A 22,409-nucleotide genomic window follows, 5' to 3' on the forward strand; every position below is an offset into this window, starting at 1 on the left:
TCTTGCTGTGGAACACAGGTTATAGGCACGCAGGCTTCAATAGTTGTGGCATGCGGGCTCAGTAGTTGTGTCTCATGGGCTCTAGAGTGCAGGCTCAGTAGTTGTGACACACGGGCTTAGTTCCTCTGTATATATGGGATCTTCCCAGACCAGGGCTCAAACCCAAGTCCCCTGCATTGGCAGGCGGATTCTTAACCACTGCGCCACCAGGGAAGCCCTCAATCAGTTTATTAATAAGAAGCTGACAAGTTTCAAGTTATGTAAACCATTTTCCTAGGTGCCTTGAGAGCCAGAGATGCCCAAGACATGGTCCCTGCTGTCAAAAAGTTTTGATTGCATGGGAAAATAAGACCAGTGCACACGGCATAAAAACACCATTAGAAAACACCACTATAGCTGCAGGATCGGTGTGAGGGACATCAGGAGACCTGGTGTGCTGCCTCTAGCCCCATGTGTAATCATGGCCTCCTTTAAACTTCAATTTCCCACATGAAAAATACAGGATTGACCTAAATCCCTAATTCCCAAACTTGACTGTACATAAGAATTTCCAAGTAAAATTATTAACACTCCTCATCCCAGGAGATTCTGATTTAGTAGGTATGAGTGGCATCTAAAATTCTATATTCAAACAACTCTTCTAGGCAATTCTTCTGAAGTCAGCCTATGTCCTAGCTCTGTTGATCTGTTTTCTTTCTGTTTTTCTTCCAATAGTCTTTGTAAGTTATCCATTCGAGTGACAAAGCACTGATCATTTCATAGCCAGAGCACAAATGCAATTAAAGGAAAACTTTCCTTGAATCATTAATCATTAACTCTATAAATTCAAATTTCAGTTTAGTGGGTTTTTTTTTTCTTGTTTGTCTGTTCAAGCAGTCCCTATAGGGACCTCATTTCTGGTGATTCAGTTTCGTTTGTCATATATATATATATATATATATATATATATATATATATATATATATATACACACACACACACACATATATATGTATATATATATATATATATAAATACTGGTTTTCTCTCTGGTTTTGCTATTTTTGCTCCTATTTGAGAAAAAAGTATATGAGGAGAAAGGTAACAATAATGACAATGAAAGCTAAAATGTATAAAGCATTTTACTATATACATACTACCTTTCCAGTTTAATCAGAAAGTGTACATATAACAATGGGTAAGCAATGATTGTGCTTTTCCTATAATTCTACATTTGGTCTGGAGAACACATGATAGTAAAATTAAGCTTCATTGGTTTTTGCAGGATGACTTAAGTGTAATCCTCTCCCTCTGGTAATATACATCTAGGTCAGCGGAGAACATACACTTTCCCCAAATATTTTTTATTTATTTATTTATTTATTTATTTATTTATTTATTTATTTATTTATTTATTTTTGGCTGTGTTGGGTCTTCGTTGCTGTGCGAGGGCTTTCTCCAGTTGCGGCGAGCGGGGTCCACTCTTCATCACGGTGCACGGGCCTCTCACTGTTGCGGCCTCTCCCGTTGTGGAACACAGGCTCCAGACGCTCAGGCTCAGTAGTTGTGGCTCACGGGCTTAGTTGCTCCGCGGAACGTGGGGTCTTCCCAGACCAGGGCACGAACCCGTGTCCCCTGCATTGGCAGGCAGATTCTTAACCACTGCCCCACCAGGGAAGCCCTCCCCAAATCTTAAGCCATCTAACTTCCTTCCCTACATAAAATTGCCTGATATTAATATATTAAACTTCACATACAGGAGCACACATGTCCCCACATAAAACTTTCTAACTTTTTTACCGTGATTGTCCTAATATTTATGTAGTTGCATTTCAGTCTGTGACAGTAATCCGCCCCCCAACTTCTCCATTTGGATATTCCTATAACAAATTCATACAAGCTTGGTTCCTATAAGTCTTACTGTGGTCACACAAGAACGCATTTGGATGATAGAATTAAACTAGATGCATGGTCTGTAGTTGGAAACAAGAACAAGAGACCAGAGGACCCTGTGTCATTTTGTTTCTTTGCTTTGATGGTGTCATACGCAGCCTCCCAGGAGATCTGAGTTCCTCCCAGTCACTGTTTTGACACTGGAGCTCAATCCAGAAACAGCTGTCCAGAGCTAATTTATTTTCTAATGCTATGGCACTGTTAATTTATAAATTACACTGGTAATTCGAGCTATTATTAATTTCAGATGGCGTAGGGCAAGCCTAATTAAAATATGACACCAATTGCCACACATATGTACCAAGGACCACCATTTAAAATTAATGGGAATATTAAGTGTGACACTGGTCTCCTCGATGCTTTGCACAGTAATTACAGCATCTAGCGGGGAATATCTGACAAATGTAGGCTCAGGTTGGGCGCAAATAAACAACGACAACCTAAAAGGAATCACAAGCTCATCATTTAAACCTCTTCTCCTCGTTTCCTCCACCCTTCGGCAAATCAAGGTTGGTGCTTTTTCCCCTAAAGATGCTTAGGAAACAGTGACAATTAAGGCTCCTGTGACATGGAGAAGGTTCTCACTGGTTGGGACCATGAGAGTCTATGGGTTGATGCTGAAGGTCTCCGTATCCTTGACTTTTGCATGCTGTTTTCTGAGGGTCTGTGGGTTGATGTTGATTGTCTTCTCCATATCCTGGACTTTTGCACACTGTTTTCTACTTGTCAGCACGTCCCTGATTCTTCCAGTGAATTAATTAACTCTTACTCACTTGCTCTAATAGACAGAGGCTATTCTTTTGCTCCCCTGAAGGTCGTAGAGGCAGGAGTGTCCCTGCACATATATGTGGGCTCCATAGGGTATGAAGACACCTGGGAAATGCTCAGGTTGGACTTAGTTCTGCACAGTGATACAGACTTACCATGACCCAGGAGCCCTGGCCTCGCTGGGCAGGCAGTGGTCCTTCTGTATAAGAAAGCTGTTGTCTTGTGCGTCATTGTCATTGCTCCTGTTATGATCTTGACAAAAAATGGGGAGCTTAACAATGTCACAGAACACATATAACCATAATTTACAAACCACACACATAATTATTTGTATTACAGTAGTTTCTTCTTGTTATTTTTGTGCTTTGCATCAGCCGATATGGGTGGTGTTATGGAGGGGTTTTATCACCTGGGGGCACTGTGCCTCTTCCCTCCCCACTCAGGTGGGCCCCCCTGGGGTTAACATAGCCTGGCGCCCCCTGAGTCTGGGCGTCCAGGCAGATCACAGGGTGACCAGGACAACAAGTGTGCAGCACATTAGTGTTCCAAAGTGCTTTCATGTAACTAGTTTTCATTTGTTCCTCCAAACAGCCCTGTGAGGTGTTAGGATTATATATACATTATTCCAGGGAACATGTCTTCTGGTTTCTGGGGACAGTCTCAACTTCTGCTTGTTGTCCCAAAATAACTATTAAAAATAGCACCCATTTTCCCTGTAAGACGATGCCAGGTCACAGGGTAAGGTGTACCATCACGCTGACTATCTTCATTTAACAGAGAGGCAGGCTGATCCCGGGATGCACCCGGTTATTTTGTCATCCCCTGTCTCTCCATGAGGAGGTTAACACTCAGGGTGACTCTGGGAGGCAACAGTGACCATCCTCTTGCAGGCGTTAATGTCCTGGTCTGTCCATATCAAAGGCTCAAGGCCAGACCTCAGCGAGGAAGTCAAGTAGGTAGACGGTTGTTACTATTATTCATAAATCTTCAGTGGAGAGACTGAGTCTCTGGACGGAGATGTGACAGTGTGATTTGCAGCCCTGTCTTCTTGCTTTTTCCTCTCTGCCGTGTTTGTAGTGAGAGGGTGGAGTCCCTGCCGTTGATTTGTGGCCAGGATCTTGTACCCAAGAGCTCCAGCAGATTGAAGTTTAGAAAATGGATTTCTGCTGATTTAATTGAGTGTCTAAATCTGAAAACAGAAATTTAATTTCATTAGTGTTTCCACTGCCTTTTGCGGCTGTGTGTGTGTGTGTGTGTGTGTGTAACTGCTAGTGTGGTATGATCACGATCATGGATTCGTGATCTAGGATGATGTCATCAGCTTTGCATTTCAAGGTTCAGCCTAAATGATACCTGGGTACCAGAAAGTTAATACTCACCAAAGGTGCCTAACTCAGATCCCCAGAGCCTGACTGCTTGCTGAGATTCGGGCAGGGTAAATGTCAACATTATTCATCACTTACTGAGGACCAGCAATTCTCCAGACTCTGTGCTTAGTGCAGGTAGGAACACAAACATTTGAGCTGACCCATCAGGGAACCAAGGAAGAGCTGGTGACGGAAGAGATAAAAAAGTGGAAGGAGGGAGCGTTGGCATGGATCCCAAGAATCTGGACTTAGAAGTGGCACAATTCTCTGCAGACGTAACCACTGCACACTTTGTTTTCTAAGTTTGTACCTTTGGTGTTTTTTCTCCTATTCCACCACACCTTCTCCTGCAGCTGTGGGCTTTGTGAGCGAAGATGAATACTTGGAGATCCAGGGCATCACGAGGGAGCAGTCGGGGGACTATGAGTGCAGCGCCTCCAATGATGTGGCTGCCCCAGTGGTGCGGAGAGTCAAGGTCACCGTGAACTGTAAGTGGAACCCCCACCCTGCGCGTGCCTGAGGCTGCTGCTGTCGCGGCCACAACAGAGAGCTGGGCCTCAGCACCACACCCTGACTCGGGGTAGGAAACAGAGCAGCCTTGCAGTCTGTTTCCTGCTTTTAGGAGGGACAATTCCAAACTCTTTTAAAAAACGATAATAAATTGGATCTGAAAGTGATTTCATATAATCCTAAACTTGCCTTAACATTCCTGAAAGATCGTGAAATACCATTCAATGCATGTTATACAAGCTTGTCTTTGAATCCCAATTTTTCCCATACTTTACTCATAATGTCACCAAGCTTCTCACTCTCTAAACAGTCATCTCCTTCACAGCAAGCAAGAAAATAAATTAAAAGCATGTGTATGGAGGAAATATTATAATTTCTGTTCATGGTATACTGATTTTATCTCATCCTTTCCCAATTATGTATGTTGATGGACATGGTATACATTCCTAATTGAACTATAAATAGATAAACATACATATATCCACATATTAGTGGGTATAGCTCATACCTGATTTTTGTTACGTGAGGTACTGAACCCAAAAAGTTTGGAGGCCACTGCTCTGGACCCCTCCTCCTCCTTTACCGTCCAAATTCTCTCTGACACTGATGCTGCTCAACTTCCCCCCTCCCTCACACTTTCCCCTCTCGGTTCCTCATTATGTACCCTGACTCAGTTCTCTGTGACATTCTGAAAGTTTTCCCTGCTGTGCCCAATTTCAGAAAGTCTTAGGACAGACTAGAACCCAAGAACTAAGCCAGCAGACAAGAAGCCTTCCTCCTTTAAAACTTAGGTGAGGGTGGAGGTAGAGGAAGAATATCGTGTTTTGGTGATTACTCATTCTTTAATATTTTGGTTTCTGTTGCAATTCAAACCTAATTAACACAAAGCACTTTAAGCAGCATGGAAACAGGTGTAACAATGATACCATTTTTGTACTCTACCATGATTTATTTTTAAAGTGACATAAGATGACTTAAGGTTAATAAAGATTAACCTAAAGAGTAAGGAAATGTAAGCAAAGGGAAAACCTATATAGGAAAATAAGTGATATCTAAGGGGAAATCAGTACATAAAATTTATATGCCAAGGTGGTCAGATATGGGTCCAGGATTTGGCTTCCAGTTCATGAAGCAAAGAGGGGAAACATCATTTGGTTTGAGGTTTATGTCCATAAGATAAAAGCAAATTAGTTGCTTGGGAGAAACACTGGTTTTTCTGGTACTGAGACTCGAAAAATAACTTCACGTTAAGGTCTCCACAAATAGAGCACAATGACATCACATGCAATATTTCTGCAATAAACAGAAGGGCGAGTTGGTTGTGGCTGTTTCTCACAATGTATTTCAGTGCAACTGTCGGCATTGTCAAGGGCAGTTTGACAAAGCCTTGGAATGAATGCAGGTCAAGTACTTAGGTCTAGTCGGTCCGGCTGGATTCTGGGGTCCAGCGTAGAGCACCTCCAAGAGTGACGGATCTGTGTATCATTTAGGCAATTCTCCATGAGTATTATTTCTTGCAACTGAGCTTTTGATGGAAATTGAATAGTTCAAGGTTATATACTCTGGCAAGAACCTGGTGTGCAGACAGCCTATAGGGCTGATTAAAGGTGCTGACTGTCAACCCATGGGGTAGAGGGTCCATGGGGGGGGGCTACATCCTATGAAAGTTGAAAAGTTTAAACAGGAAGTATGCCTGAATACCTGGTCATTCCACCTCTGTCCAGAGGGGAGCAGAAGCAGTACATGTGAGCTTTTTCTTAGAACAATATGGGATGGTTCATTCTCTGGCACATGGTGGAGACCAGAGGAAGAGCAGAGCATGACAAACACAGTCAGTGACGGCGGCATTTGAGCTGCTATGGGATGTCTTCTCTCTGCAGATCCTCCATACATTTCAGAAGCTAAGGGGACAGGCGTCCCCGTGGGACAGACGGGGACACTGCAGTGTGAAGCCTCCGCGGTTCCCTCAGCCGAATTCCAGTGGTACAAGGATGACAAAAGGTAAGGCTCCCTCCCCCTCCCCACAAGAAGAAGAAAGCCCTTCCAGGTTCCTGCCTGATTCCACAGGGATGCAAATGGATTCCCGCAAAGTCCTCTCCTGAACTCCTCCTACCTATGAGGGAGAAACAACACACAAACAAGCCTTTTCTTGATATTAATGAACTTCAGCTATATTTGTGATGTTGCCATGCAGAACTGGCACTCGCTCACCAACAAGCCTGAGAAAAACTAGTTTTTAAAGGAAGGAAAATCTCAAAGGAAAGGCCACTAGGAGCCTGTGAGTTTTTTATAGGCCTAGAAAATAATGTGTTCTTCCTGCAGCTATTTTTAACACATTCTCAGGCTTGCATTAAGGCGTCAGGAAGGAATGGTCCCGAGCACTAAGTCAGCTGTGTCTGAGGACTCCGGTCCAGTTCCAGCCACTCTCAGGGGTGGTGCATGAAAGCATCCATGACCCGAGTTAGCCTCCCTTTGTGCCCAGCTTGTACTTTCACTGCAGGAGAAAAGAGAGGGGCCTCTCCCATCCCCTCCAATTGTTGCAGGCGCCATCAGGATGTTTGTCATGATCACTGAAGATTGTCACCATGAGGAGTTAGCCAATGGCACGTTAGCACAGGGTTCAGTGGCTCCGGGGACCAGGCAACGCGTGATTACTGTTATCAAAGAGGTATTTTCAGGTGGATGAACGGCAAATACATGTGCAAGAGCTGTCCACGGTCAGAACACATTCGTAAAAATGGGGAGGGGGGCGATACACAAAGGTCCTGAGGTGTATGTGGGGTAGAGGCGGAGGACAGAGTGACAGAGGCTGAGAAGTTGAGGGAAAAAAGCAACAAAAAGGGGAGCTTTGGGGGACTTCCCTGGTGGCGCAGTGGTTGAGAGTCTGCCTGCCAATGCAGGGGATACGGGTTCGTGCCCCAGTCTGGGAAGATCCCACATGCCGCAGAGCAACTGGGCCCATGAGCCATGGCCGCTGACCCTGCGCATCTGGAGCCTGTGCTCTGCAATGGGAGAGGCCACAACAGTGAGAGGCCCGCATAACGAAAAAAAAAAAAAAAAGGGTGGGGGGAGCTTTGGGAAGGAGAGCAGGTGAGCAATTCCAGGCCAGGACTCATGCCGGGAGAGACCCAGCTGCTGCCTACACGTCTCAGAACATCTCCAGTGCCTTGGGATTCTTTCCTGAAGAGACCAGGAAGTGTTCATAGCAGCGCTACATACAATAGCCAAGACATGGAAGCAACCTAAGTGTCCATCAACAGATGAATGGATAAAGAAGATGTGGTACATATATACAACAGAATGCTACTCAGATATCAAAAAGAGTGAAATAATTCCATTTGCAGCAACATGGATGCAGCTAGAGATTATCATACTAAGTGAAGTAAGTCAGACAGAGATAAATATCATATGATACCTCTTATATGTGGAGCCTAAAAAAATGACACAAATGAACTTATCTACAAAACAGAAATAGACCCACAGACATAGAAAACAAACTTATGGTTACCAAAGGGGAAAGGGGTGAGGGATAAATTAGGAGTCTGGGATTAACAGATACACAACTACTATATATAAAATAGATAACCAACAAGGGCCTCCTGTATAGCACAGGGAACTATACTCAATATTTTGTAATAACCTATAAAGGAAAAGAATCTGAAGAAGAATATATGTATATAAATGTATAACTGAATCGCTTTGCTGTACACCTGAAACTAATGTAACATTGTAAATCAACTATACTTCAATAAAAAATAAGTTTAAGAAAAGAGGCCAGACACCAAGAGCTCCTCCAGTCTCTGCATCAACCCCTGAACTTTGTTTAGAACCAAGTTGCTTAGTCAGAGGACCCATTGTGTATCATCATAGTCCTTCCAAGTGAGAAGCAGTACTTTTTCATTTGTAGGTACCCATTCTGGCAGCAACTTAGGTGCATTGTATGTGTCCAGCCCATTTTGTAGATGGAAGTACTGAGACAGAATGAGGAAAAGCAAACTCAGGGAGAGATAAGAAGAAATAGCTGGCTTTCCTCCTTTTTTCCAAGAATTCAGAATCAAGCAGAAGGGAATAGTATTTTCCCAATTAATAAACATGGGTATCTTTCTTTGAAATCCTGCTTCCTCTTTCTTCCTTTTTATCCTTTCCTTTACTAAGAACAAAAGTGAGACGCGAAGGTCCAGTATCAGAAAACAAAACAAAACACAAAACAAAAATCTATTGAGCTCCAGGGTAAATTCCTGAACTTTCCATGGCCCGGGCCTTCATGAAAATTAATCAGCTGCATCCTGTTTTTCTAATTCCCTATGGGACAAAAATGTGAGCAAAATGTAGAAGAAACAAAATCTTAAAATACGTGGAGAAAAGAAGATTAGCCTCTAGGCAAAAATGGCTAATGGTTAGCGTAGGAAGAGAGAGCTTGCTGCTGCATAACGGAGAGGGGGGCTGAAGGCTTCACCCAGGAGGAAAGGGCCCGGCAGCATCACTGTGGTGGGGAGCGGCTTTCAGAGCCCCTGGCTCAGGCGCCTCTGAGTCCTCCTCTGTCTGAGTCCTCGTGGCAGTTCCTTTTCTCTCCTTTAGTAGATTCCACTCGGTTTCCCATTTGCTGCTCGTGTATTTATTCCCCTGTGTAAATGGGAGGGGAATGGGAGACCATTGAATGCAGTTGTCTGTCCTCCTGGCACCCAGCTCTAGAAGAGCATCTCTGCCTCTGAAGTCTTGTCACTGCCTGACCTTCCTGGGCCACTCACAGGTCACCCCCCCCAGGCAGGTCTCCCAGGGCAGATTGCACCTGCCTGGAGGAAGACCAGCTCTAAACTAGCTCACATTCCTGGTGAGCTGAGGGGATTTCTGAGGCAAATCAAAGGAGTCTATATGATGGGGCAGGCAGTTTTCTCAGAATTCAGGGTAGAAATATGTCCTAACTGTGTACTAGCCAATCGACACCAGCCACCACCGTGTGTGCCATCGATCAAAGGGAGAGGGAAGGGAACCCTGTCCTTAATAAGGACCACTCATCCACAGGACTCCAGCCACTGAAAAGCATTAAGAAGCTGAAGCCTGGTAGTGATGCCGAATCCGGCCTCTGCACCCCAACACTGAAGTACATCTCAGAGACAGAGTTTGGGGTGAAGTAGAAAAGAATAGCTTTATTGCCTTGCCAGGCAAAGGGGGCCACAGCGGGCTAATGCCCTCAAAACTGTGTGTCCCAATCTGGAGTGGGTAGTGAGGAGTTTTACAGTAATCTTTCAAAGAGGGCGTGATCAGCTGGTGTACGTTCTTTTGACTGGCTGGTGGGGAGGTAGGTGAGACTCAGCATCATCAACCTTTTGGTTCCAACTGCTCTGGGGACTACATGCTTGTGGGCAACACACAGGGGTTTTCAGTATCTGCAAAACAGCTGATGTGTATCCCTTGAGGGGGCACCAGGACCCTTCTTCAAGGCTGCACTACTGTTTCTTGGCTGCTCCTCCCTTGTCTCTGCAGCCCCTCCCTTCCCTGATTAGCATCTGTTTGAACCTGCCCCTTGGAATTCAGGGAAGGTCATGGAGGCTGACTGAAGTCTATTTCCTACAAACAAGAAACAGGGGACACAGAAAGGCTTTTGTGCTCAGGATCACCCCCGGGTCCTGCTTGTTTTCAGCAGTGGTATGGGATGAGGAGGTGTGTGACCACACGGAGGGTCATCCCAGAAGCTGCAAGGTGCTGCTGAGTACCACTGGCCGCCCTCCTCTGCTTTTAGCTAAAGACATTTCTGAGCTGTCAAGCCGAACCTGCTCTGGGTAAGCATCTCTCCCCACTGCAGAGCTGAAATCTAGTTCACAGCTTGCTTCTGATGTGAAGGCTTCCTCCCCAGCCCAGGGATGGCATCAGAATGGCAAATGGGATCAATATGCTTGGCGAGCTCAGAGAAGCCTCCTGGCAGGTGGGCTTCAGAGCCTTCTCTGCACAGCACCCCCTGGAGGACCAGCATCTACAGAACAAGCTGGAAATAGAACAGCAGTGTCTGGCCGCACAGCCAGACACCTTATTCAATTTGGACTGTGCTCACGTTTTAATGAAGTCCCTGGACTCAGGCCGGTTCACTGCCCCTCACTTAGGAGAGACAAAGGCTCACAGATGAAAATCTACAGAATGGAAAGCAAGGCAAGTTCCTTCAACCCCACTCTGACTTCCCTGGAGACAGACGTTGGGTTAGGACTGAGGCCAAAATCCTGCTCTTCTCATCATGGTGGTCATAAGCCTTGGGGAAGGAGAGAACCATCCTGTCCTCCTACAGAGACAGCACCTTCAGATAATGACAAAGCAGCTGACATCTCTGCCAAAAACGTCCTGTGGCCCAGGGACAGGCAGGAGTTTGCAGTGTCTGACTCCAGAGAAATGTATTATTTCAAATAACGTTTTATCGTTTACAAAGCATTTTCTCATCATTATCCTGCTGGACTTTACTTTCTGTTTCTGCCTTGAATATTGTCTTTCTCGGTTTGATGACTCCAATACCAGCAATTTGCTCCAATTTGTGTCCCACAAGCCTGTGCCCATATGCGATCATCTTGCTATATTTTACTGTCTACACGTCCTGCTCCAGCCAGGCCCTACACAGCCAGCTGATGCTGTGACCAGTTCCCTGAGATCCTCCATTCAGAAGGATGATTTTCCCCACTAGTATTTCTCTTTCCTGTAGCATAGACTCAGCTTCTGGGCAGGGAAGTCAAATTATTTCAGGGAAAGTAAAAGGTTGGCTTAAAGCCCATTTTCTGAAATAGGGCATTCCAGAATTTTTTTAAAAGGAGAGAGCTGGTCTCATAATTTCCATGTAGACATGTAAGTTCAATAGGAATTGCTACTAAGAGCCTCCAAAGATGGAGGATGTGGCCCTCCCGAACTCGAACGCAGTTTTCTCCTTTCCCTCTCTCTCTGCCCTGTAATGGTGTCTGTGCTTCTACTAAGCGTGCCTGGCTGTCCTCCCCACTAATTCTCTGTGGCTTTTAGTTAGTGGCCCCGGCTGTTGGTATGAGCCCTTGTGGCACACTGGACTCCATGATGGGCTGAGACATCTCAGGGAGACACTCCTGGCCATGTAGGGCCATATTCTCAGGCATCTGTAATTTCTTCCAGGCTGAGTTGCTATAATACTCTGGACAGATCACCACTCCCAGGCCCTTCAGAGTCCCCTAACGTAAAAACGATCCCTGATTCTTTAATCTTAATCACAGCCCCAAATAAGGTATTATCTGTAGAATGCCTCAAGTTCTTAAGGGATAATTTTATCACTCAGGTGCTTGAAAAACATTGTTCTTTCAAACCCCTCAGGTTTTCCTCCTCTTTGAAGACCGAGTTTTTCATTTTCCTGGTTGTCATCATCGTCCGCATCATATGTTCATCATCACCACCATCAACATCAATTATGTCCACAATTCCGAGCACCTACCACACAAATCCTGTTGGGCTGAGTGCACACAGCTGGCACATAATATTTGTTGAAGGCACCTGCCTTCAGAGAACTTCACTGTCTTCATAGGGAGATGGATGTCTGCATTGTGCCAGGAAATGTGTCCAGGCACACACGTAAAACAGAGAAATGCAATTATACGTGTGACTGTGGCCAACTTGTTGTGTAGTTGAATGCAAAAAAGACAAGTGATTATAGTGACGACAGAAAGGGGGCAGAGGGAAGGTCATCAATTCCAGAGTCTCTCTTCTTCCTTATGAGAAAAACAAACAAACAAACAAACAAACAAATATATATATATATATAAAAAAACCCATCTCCTTTTCTCTTTTTGGTCTGTCTCTTGTTCGTCTCAGGCTGGTTGAAGGAAAGAAGGGGGTCAAAGTGGAAAACAGACCTTTCCTCTCCAAACTCATCTTCCTCAATGTCTCTGAACATGACTATGGGAACTACACGTGTGTGGCTTCCAACAAGCTGGGCCACACCAACGCCAGCATCACACTGTTTGGTGAGATGGAACCCCAGGCTGGGCAATGAGAGAGGGAGGGGCGTGTGGAGGAGGGGGGCAGGAGGGAAGGGACAAGAGTCAGGGGTGGTTAGGCAGGGGCGGGTGAGAAGGGCAAGAAAGGAGGAAGGAGGGGAGAGAGAGAGAGAGAGAGGGAAGCAGCACACGTAGGAAAGTAGACACCAGGCGTCATTCTATACTAGGAAGAACTCTGATCTCAGAGCAAAGGATTTGAGGCTACTGAAGTGACGTTGCATTTTTCCCCTCAGTATCTTCTGAACTGACTGTGGTTATTACAGTTGGGTCCAATAGTCAAGAGCCCAGAGAGGAACATGCACTATTTCTATACTTGTTCCCTGGATGAGTGTGAAATGTTACCATTTCTGAAACTTTTTCTGGCCATTGGGACATAAGAGAAACTGCATTGTATTTATAAAAGTAGAGTCATGGGCCTTGGGATCCTGAACGCTATTAGTGCTAGAGGAAGAATGAACATAGAAAATGAGTGTTTCCCGATTTCTCCATTTGTGTCCAAGGGTGTTGTCTGAAGGGATCTGTCCAACCGAGCCCCCATCCGGACAGAAGTCCCATAATCATTCATGCATTAATTCATTCAGTCACTATTTATTGAGGACTAATGTATGCAAGGCAAACTGCTGTGCCTTCATTACATATCCAGCAACCTTACTGGTGCCAGAAACAAGGAAAGGAAGCAAGTAAACAAGCTGCCTCTTAGACCCCAATGTCTCGCACTTCTATGGGTAGAACAGCTACACAGAAGTGAGTCTGGATGCCCGAGCGTCATCCGGCATCTGTGATGGGTCCCATCCCTGGGTAGAGGCAGATTCTCCCCGCAGCCCACAGGGTTAATCTCTGGTTGCTTTGGGGGCAAATCCCTCCAGGCCCCACAAGTTCAGTTAGCTTGGAATTTTTCAAGTCTGGTCCCTCGTCCACCATGTTAACAAGCACTCTTGAATGTTACAGGGAGGGAAAGGTGAGGAAGTGAGCAGAAAATTGGCAGGAACCTAAATCCTTTTTATTCTGAGGACCCCCAGATAATTCCAGAGCTTCAAGTAGCGCCCCCCCCGCCAAATCCTCTCCATGGTGCAGTGGACCCAGCCTGCCCTGATAGCCCACCTGTGCTGCTCCACTGTCCCATCTCGGTTTCCAAATCACATTCCATCCCCCTTTTACCCAGCATGTAAAATAAAGCCCAGCTTTATCCAGGAGGGCTGGGAAGGGGAAGCCTGCCCTTGATCCCAGAGCTGGCAGACCCGAATGGGCAGAGCTGTGATTAGAGTGACTGATGTGTCTCACGCCTCCCACACAGGGCCAGTTGTCATGGCCCTTCACATTTGTCAGCCTTTTGGCTTTTTGGCAGGTGTCTGTCTGCATGAACAGAAGGGCCATGGTTAGGAAGGGGCAGCCCCCTCCTTCCCTTGCCTTGCAAATCCAAGGTTCCCCCTGAGTTCCCTGCTCTCCACGCATAGCCCTCCTCGTTCCTAGAAACAATCTCCCTCCTCCTTTGACCTCTTTGTTCTTCCAAATCAGATGCATGAAATGGTTTTGCAATTGGCTTTATCACTGCCAATTCCCCGGCCTCTTCCCCTTAAGTGATCTAAGATGAGAAGAGAGAGAAGAAGTAAACTTTAAGAGTGAAACCCTGGCATTTGTGACAAGCAATGCAGTGAAGCATGTGCCATAAAACTTCTCCCTTCCGCAGACCCGTGTTTGGCAGTTAAAACCTCTGCCCGTATCCCCACCGGTCTGTCAGCATTCATGTCACCCTGTGTACCATTTGGGACAGTCCTACAATTGCCAGCTTTCTGGAGTACAGGGGGCTCTCTAAAAACATGTTTTAAAAATTGATAATATGGATTCAGATAAGTTTAGAAAGCCTGGGTCCAACAAAGATGAATGGGGCCCATGTGGGAATGTTCTTTAACATGGGAGGTCTCAGAGACTTTACACACTAAATCTCTAAGAGAGAGAAAAAGTTTGGAGCATTTTTCCAAATTTAATCAAGCAGAAACCAAGTTTTTAGCCTCATTTCAGAGAGCCTTTCTGAGGAGTCCATCACAGCAATGCCACCTGGGTGACGTAGTACCGCGAGACTATGAAATCCCGCTAACGGGCAAGATGGGCATTTCCACCATCGGCTCTGCTGTGGCTGGTCCACAGAGTGCGGCCCCTAAACTATTGACGCCCACTATCAGTAAGACATCTTGACAAATATAAATGTATTAGGGAGTTTCCCATGTCATTTCCTATTATCAGAAGACTCGGCTCAGAGCCATCAAGCCGACTTGAGCAGGTTGGAAAGCAGCGTTTACTTTATGTGAATATACTTTGTGATGAAGCTCATTCTCCTGTAGCATCAGAGAGCTGGCTAAATTAGCATCATTTTGCCACCAACCTGCACGTAAGCTGTACACATGACCTGACGTTGAAAAATGAGGGATGCTGGTGCTGGAAGATTCCCATCAGGGTCAGTATCTTTGAGGTACTTAAGCCAAACAGGGCAGGGGTGGTCCTTCCTATCAGGAACCAGAAGGATTCTGAGCACCTTGTCCCTAAGGTTCCAGAGGCTGCAGGGGACCAGGAGAGTTCAGCCCCTGTGATCCTGAATCACAGAAGTTCCTGGGAGGACCTTGCTCCTGCCATGGTGCCACGAGGACCAGAAATTCCTGAACTAAGTCTCCCAAAATGAAACAGTGTGGGTGTGGATGTGACACAGGTCTCATCTGGAAAGGGACTTTGGTCCTGTGTTACCAAATCAGCACCCCAGCCCAGCACAAACCCAGAGTCCGTGCTCCCTGCTCTGGGGTGCGTACGCATGGCCAGCCTCTCACCTTCCGACCACGGCATCCTGTGTGCACGCACCCAGCCTTTCAGCATTCCTCATGCTGCATCTTGTCCTATTACCTCTGTTTTTTGTGTTTTCTTTTGTTTCTCCACTCCTCCAGAAATGTGTGTGAAAGACAGTATACAAACTATATATGGCCAATATATAGCTACTGTATATAATATATGTGTTTGTTTTCATTTTTCTCTCCTGTATATCCCCACCTGATTTAGAGCTAAGTGAGCCTACAAGCTCAACTTTGTTACAAGGTCAGTATCCCACCCACCCCTGCTGTCTGGGTTCTCTCCTCCCCGCCTTCTCCCAGACCCCCCTCCCCACCCCCTGCCATGCATCACCCAAGGCTGCTGTCTGTACAGGTGCTTAGTAAATGGCAGCAGAAGCAAAGGAGGTTACTGGGAGCTGATGAAACTCCAAGAACAGCCCCCTTTTCTCTGCTCACCTTGCCCACCTCCCCAGAAGGGCTGGGAGGGGAAAGAAAAGGAAATGGCACTCACTTCTCAAATCCCTGAGATCTGATGGAGGCAAAAGGCTGAACCAACAGGCAGAGAAGTCCACCCACTGAGCAGTTTTCATAACAAGAGTCCCGTTGACAGCCCAGCCATAGAAGCAGACATCCTGTGTAGGGAGATTCGGATGGTCCTGAAGCTGCAGCAGCAGGGTCATGGGGAGGGTCTCCGGGAAGGAGAGGTGAGCAGGTGTACCTGCAGGATCCTCGGCAGCAGTGACCTGGAGTGGACGCCGCTGAGCTCTAGTCCATAGCACAACTTCTGGGTGTTTTGTGTGCCTGGGCAGCTCAGGAAACATCGTTCAGACTCCATTTCCTCTTCTGTGACATAGAATTCATCTGTCTTATCTATCTGAGAGCTGTTCCAGCCTTCACCTGAGAGCATGTATTAAAAAGGCTTTGAAAGTCGCCAGGTGCACGTTAGATTGTTGGAGTCCAGTCTCCAGGTACAGGGACCTCCCAATGTCACGACACAGGGGTTCATGACCTCATTTCTCAAGCCCTCTCCGCATCCCCTTTCCACCTCTCCCAGTCCAAGTCCTCCCCCCGTATGACACGTGCATCTCTCACCTCTTTTTACTCAGCCCTTCACATTTTCGCAAGCTCCCTAGCCTAGCAAAAGTGATTCATTTAGACTGTGACTAAACATTTGGGCAGGAGTGGGCCCAGGCTGAGTGGTAGAATCAAACGCATGCTGCGTGTGCTGCTTTTGTTTTCCTCCTAAGGACCGTGCAGACCCTCAGAGAGCCCCGCAGGAAGGCAGCTGTGACGACAATGATGGGAATGTCTTTCCCACCTTCCACCTCCCCCCGATCCTGCTCATCCCACCTGTTCATCCATTCGCATCGCACAAACAATCACTGGGCTTGGAAGGCGGGGGAGGGGATGGAAGGATATGAATTATATGGGAAGCTGTGTGACATATGAGGAAGAATGCTTTGATCGTGAAATGATTCAGGGATGCATTATTCACCTTAGTGATGTAGGGCACCCTGGTGATAGACCACAAAGGGGAAAATGAAACAAAGAAATAGAAAAAAAGTGAAGTCAGTGGAAGTGTCCAGGTTCAACTTGATCCAACTTACGTTTATTGAACCCCTGGGCAAGGCATGTCCGCAGATCTCAAAGAGCGTTGGAAAAGTAGCTAAGGGCATAAATGGTAAAAGGGACGTGTGAGAGACAGGACGTAAAGCAGAAGATGCTTCACAAGGGACTTTGAGAAGTGACTCAGCTCAGTCTGATCACTGAGATCTTTACTCTCAGAGGGAAAGCGACTTTTAAAACAGGGAGTGGTTGCTAAGGAGTTAGAATTCCACCGAAGGTGCCCCACCAAAGTTGCCCTCAAGGGATGGAGGGGGCACGTCCCACACTAAAGCCAACAATAGCAAAACTGATTGGAAACAAACAAATCACCACCTGATACTGAGCATGGGACCAGGAACAGGAGATCCGCCTGCTGACACAGAGCTGAGCATTCTCACCTGCTTTGCTGGCCACTGAGTCTGGGGCAGGGTCTGCACGCCAGCTCTCTACTCTGTTTCTACTATGCTCCCACCCTTCACCTTCTTGTTGGGTGCAGGGCAATGGGTCCAGGCCAGAAGTTGCAGTTGGTAGAAACCTGGAACATTCTAAGACTTGGATTAGTGTGGTCTTCCATGTAGCTGTTGGACTCTTGTACAGCTCAGGACTATTTTAGAGAAAACATATCTTGCTCCTGGGATATTTCTCTCATTCATCTGTGTGTGTGTGTGTGTGCGTGCATGCGTGTGTGTGTGTGTGTGTGTTGTTGTTTTTTCTTCCTCCTTTTCTAGCGTCCCATAGAATAGAGAGCTACCTCTTTTCTCAGGGAAATACTCCCAGGTTATGCTCCCCTCACTTCCAATGGATTTCCACAGACAAGGAACACTTGGCTTTAAGAGACATTCCAAGCTATTTTGCTACTTAATATCCGGATGGTCTAGAAAGATTCAGATAAGAGAATTTCATTCCTTCTCAGCATTTTCTGCCACCCTTGAAGTATTTCTCTGCTCCCTTTTTGCAAACACTACAGATTACATGCCCTCCCTCTCATATTAATATCTGGTGGTGCAGGACTCTTGCCGTGATAACTAAGGACTCAGGGATATACGGCCATCCCTCACTCCCTACCTCACAGGCAAATGTGCCAGGGGCGCACTGCAAACTCAGTGGCTTGGTGGCTGTTCATTTCCCATCCTCTGGTCCTTTGTCTTTTATCTCCTGGGCAAGGAGTCAGATTTGATGGTATCAGTGGGCTGGGAAAGGTTGGCTGATTAATGCCTGCGAACCTTGCAGTGACCATCAAATCATCTTATTAAAGAAGGTGGAAGTAAGTCAACTCTGTGCATTGGAAGGAAACAATTGCAGTGGCAGAGATGATCTGTTTTTCCCTACAGAGGATGAAAGATAGTTAATGAAGGGCAGCCACCCAGCAGTGAGCATTTCTATGGCACGTGTGTCTAAATACAGAAGATACCAAAAAAGATCCCTTCGCGCTGTTTCTAGAAGGTTTATTTGTCCTGTATAACCATCCTGGTGTGAAACCAGCCCTGCCCCAGCCACTAGAATCAGACAGCAGCCCTGTGCCCACCTAGGTACTTGGATTCAGCTGGGTTTGGTGGCAGAAAGATCACTTCATGGCTTGACCAGAGATATTAACTTGGAAGCTTAAAGGGAGCAGTTCTTTTTTTGTTGTTTTTATGTTATTTTTCTTTCATTTTTTCTTTCTTTTTTTCCCACTCTACCTGGCTTCACCTTAATACATCAACAAAAAGATCACACATTTCAGGCTAGCTCATGGTGAGAAAAATACATGCTTAGATTTTAAGGATTGTTGTTTTTGTCGATAGCCAAGGGTTAACGCAAAGCCTCGAGCTCAGGGCTCGTACACGCTTGGAGGTTGGAAGAGGCTCATACTCCCGGAAGCTGGGCCCAGTGGTGTTAGCACATCATGATGATAAACATGATGTAGAAACAGTTTCTTCATCTCTTCTTAGAACCAAATCACAGGGAGTGGGCTGGAGCTCAGCAGGAGGTCTCCAGTAAATATAAAGAATGCCTTGGTTACAATTCCCTCCTCACTGTGGTGAGATACATGAGTGGCAGAGGGGTTGAAACATTGCCACCTGGAAAAGCCCAAGGTTAAGTTCTAGGAAAGTCCAGAATGCGTGTCAAATAGCCCTTTACCCATGTGGACACCAAGGCATGATGACCTTGGAGATTCACCAGGAAAGGATCTGGATGGAACAACTAAGCTGAAGCTGTTTCCAGATCTTTGCCCTCATAGAAGATCACTTCTGGCTCCAGAGCACCGCAGGAGTGAGTGCTTTCACTGTATTCCTCTTCCCGATAGTTCCAACAAGCCAGACTACCAGGTAGAACCCCTCCCTGTGCCCTCCCTCTGGCAGAGTCTAAGCCAGCCCCCCGTCACTCTGTGGGCTGCCCTCCCTCACACGTGCCTTACTTTGCACCCCTTGTGGTTCGGGGGTGAAAGGCCATGATGCCTTTATGCCTCCAAGCATCTCTCTGCAGACTGTCCTCCTTCCTGACAGTCACCCTCCATCCTGGTACAGGGAGGCTCAAGACAGTGGGGTCCGAATGAGACAATTGATGAAAACATCCCCTAGTTAGCTACTAGGCTGGGGTTCAGGGCCCTGTAATCTCTCCAAGGGACTGTCCTTGCTAACCGCACAGCAGACAGTGTGGACCAGCACTCCTGTCTTTTCTCTACCACCCTGACTGTACATCAGATCTTCTCTGAGTCACCCCTTTGATCCTTGATTTTAGATTCGCCCACAGAGTGGCTTCTCAGGGTTGTTAATGTCCACTTGGATCAAGATTTGCATTGTATCTCAGATGCCTTTAAAGGGTAGACTGAGAGCTTGAATGCACAGGGACATACTCGCCTGATTTTGGTCAAATGTTTTAGTCGAGTTTAGGCTGAGTTATTTCTAGGTTGTCTTTCCTTCTACATGCGAGGACCTTTGCACGGAGAACTGTATCACTTCAATGCAAAAGACTTTAATGTCATTTTCTTTTGTCCAGCTTTATTTTCCTTTATTTCAGGTATAATTGATGAGTAAAAGTATAAGATATTTAAAGTGTGCACAATGGCGGTTTGATACCCATATACACTGTGGAATGATTTCCCACCCTCTGTATCCAGGGTGAACATGTGCAGAGGCCCCCAGCTAAAGAGGGAGGTGAAAGATGAGAGGTCATCCCACTGCTGGCTGGTCAGCAGAACAGGCTCTGTGGATTGGCCTGAGAGCTTGAATTGGTGAATGAGGGTGTTTCCTGGGTCAGCCAGCAGAGAGGGGCTGGTGCCCAGCATTTCCACAGGTGGGTCCTGGCAGCAGGGATGCAGGACTTATTGCCTTAGGTTGCTCCAGAGAGAGGAAGCCCTCTGGGCCAGCTTCCTATAGTCTGAGTCATCAAGAGAGGTCAGCTATGGGGCTTCCCTGATGGCGCAGTGGTGGAGAGTCCGCCTGCCGATGCAGAGGACACGGGTTCATGCCCCGGTCTGGGAAGATCCCACATACCACGGAGCAGCTGGGCCCGTGAGCCATGGCCGCTGAGCCTGCGCGTCCGGAGCCTGTGCTCCGCAACGGGAGAGGCCACAACAGTGAGAGGCCCGCGTACTGCAAAAAAAAAAAAAAAAAAAGAGAGGTCAGCTATCAAAGGTCTGGGCTTCTCTGGTACGTGGAAACTGGCTCCCCAGAATTTCTAACATGCACTGATAAATGCCAGTTAACTTTACATCTCAAACAGAGCTTGGCTACCTGCATTCAGATTGCTGTAGGAGGGCCTATTTGAATCAGCCAGTTTTATACTAAAGCCTGCAGACTTCAACTAATTAGAGGACAGTCTGGTGGCCAAAGAAAGAAGGTTACTCTCCAAAAAGTGTTCATTGGCTTGGGACCTCTGGCTCCATGGTACTGGCATCCCCTGCTAAGACACGGTAGGGGTGCTGGCGCTCTTTGGGTCAGGGTTCCAACGTGACCGTCACTCACATCCTTCCCCGGCCCCCTACTCAACCTATGGCAACTGACTTCCCAGCAAGCCAGAGGGGTGCACGTCTGGGGGCTGGGGTGTGGTCAGAACAGCATGGGCGCTGGGCTGGAAGTTCAGCCTCCTTCCCCAAAACCATCAGAGGGTAAAGTGAGTGTCTCTGGCTGCTCTCTGCCTTAACAGTGGCTTGTTTTTCATTTCTTTTAGAAGTCAAAACCACAGCTCTGACCCCTGGGAAAGGTTGGTATGCTTACTTTCCAGGCAGCTGCTGCCTTGGTGGGTTGAGGTGCACAAGACTCTTTGCCTTCTTGCAAGATGCCTTTTCTTCTGCACTAACCCCAGGAGGCAGCCCAGTGGGAACTGCCTGACCTTGGGCTGGCCCTGTGTCAATTCAGATTAACTGTCCCCAAGGACATCTGATTCTCCCTGGGTGCCTCCCCTGCAGAAGTCTAACTTGTCTTTGCTGCCAGCACTAATGAGGACTTGTCAGTGTCCAAAATAGCTCCATGTCTGGGCCCCTCTGTACCAGGCCCACCTCTTTCCTTTCCACACGGATGCTCTAATGCAATGATCTTCTTAGACCTTGGCCTTGCATGCTGGCCTCTGCTTACCCCATTCTCTCTTTCTCTCTCTCTAACTTGGAGCTGGAAGGGAAATGGCAGGAGGGAGGGGACAGGGGAAGGAAGGGGGAGGTTCTTGGGTGAGTCACTTGGCTACAAATAAAATGCATCTTATTTGGGGCTTTCATTCCATCCAGATGTTTCCGATGGATAATTGACACTCATCACAGTTCTCCGGGACCCTAATGGTCCTGGTGATTAGTCTCTTTAGGCCTCCAGAGCTCTATAATGAGATTGAGGCAATAAAGGCATTCAACGCAGAGTGGAGGCATGGCTGGATGAAGAGCAGAGACCTCATCCGTGTGGCCAAGTCACCTGGCAGATGGGCTGGGCTGTCACTCTGGCCAGCAAGGGCTCTGAGAGAGCCTTGCTCCAGGAGCTTGGGGTCCATACCTGCCTGGACAGCAGGTCCTCCTCTCATGGCAATCTTCCTGTGCCGGTCAGCGTGGGAGGGCCTGTGTGCTCCCCACCTGGACCCGTGCCCAGTGGGGCAGGTCCTGTGGCCTCACTCTCTGCTCTCTTCCTCGCTGGAGATGTGCAAGTTCCACAAAGCGACAGCTCCAAGTTAGTGGAAAGATAATTGTATTTGGAGACAGAAGTCAAGGGACCTTGGGGAAGTCACTTAAGGTCTCCGAGGTTGAGTTTCCACCTCGGGCGGGAGATAATAACCTTCATCTCCTACATGAGGGGCTTTATGGGGCCGGAACCCCTTTCCAGTTTCAGGCCCTCCACCTGGAATTTTAACCAATATGGCTTTACTTCTGTGAATATCTTCCCTCAACCACAAGAATTTTCAGTGACTTTTATTGGAAATCGTTCGAAATAGGGGGGAAGGGTGTTCAGATGAGAAAATGGAGG

General features: G+C 46.9%; 1 protein-coding gene across 6 annotated transcripts in view; it reads left to right on the forward strand.

The window, feature by feature from the left end:
• NTM (neurotrimin) overlaps positions 1–22,409 on the forward strand; it is a 388,042-nt gene that overhangs the window by 359,865 nt on the left and 5,768 nt on the right. Inside the window, exons 4-8 of one of the 6 annotated variants that reach the window (XR_009532976.1) lie at positions 4,421–4,555; positions 6,458–6,578; positions 12,384–12,535; positions 14,908–15,020; positions 15,111–15,492. Coding sequence is in view for 5 of the 6 variants with exons in the window: in XM_060103830.1 (XP_059959813.1) it covers positions 4,421–4,555; positions 6,458–6,578; positions 12,384–12,535; positions 15,611–15,646; positions 21,139–21,171 (477 nt within the window). In the remaining variant the exon portion in view is untranslated. Of the gene's footprint in view, positions 1–4,420; positions 4,556–6,457; positions 6,579–11,888; positions 12,236–12,383; positions 12,536–14,907; positions 15,493–15,610; positions 15,647–21,138; positions 21,172–22,409 lie in introns of those variants that run through there. The other 5 variants (XM_060103830.1, XM_060103831.1, XM_060103834.1 and 2 more) reach the window with 5 other exon arrangements.

This window comes from Mesoplodon densirostris, chromosome 7 (assembly GCF_025265405.1).
Source record: "Mesoplodon densirostris isolate mMesDen1 chromosome 7, mMesDen1 primary haplotype, whole genome shotgun sequence".
Lineage (NCBI taxonomy): Eukaryota > Metazoa > Chordata > Mammalia > Artiodactyla > Ziphiidae > Mesoplodon > Mesoplodon densirostris.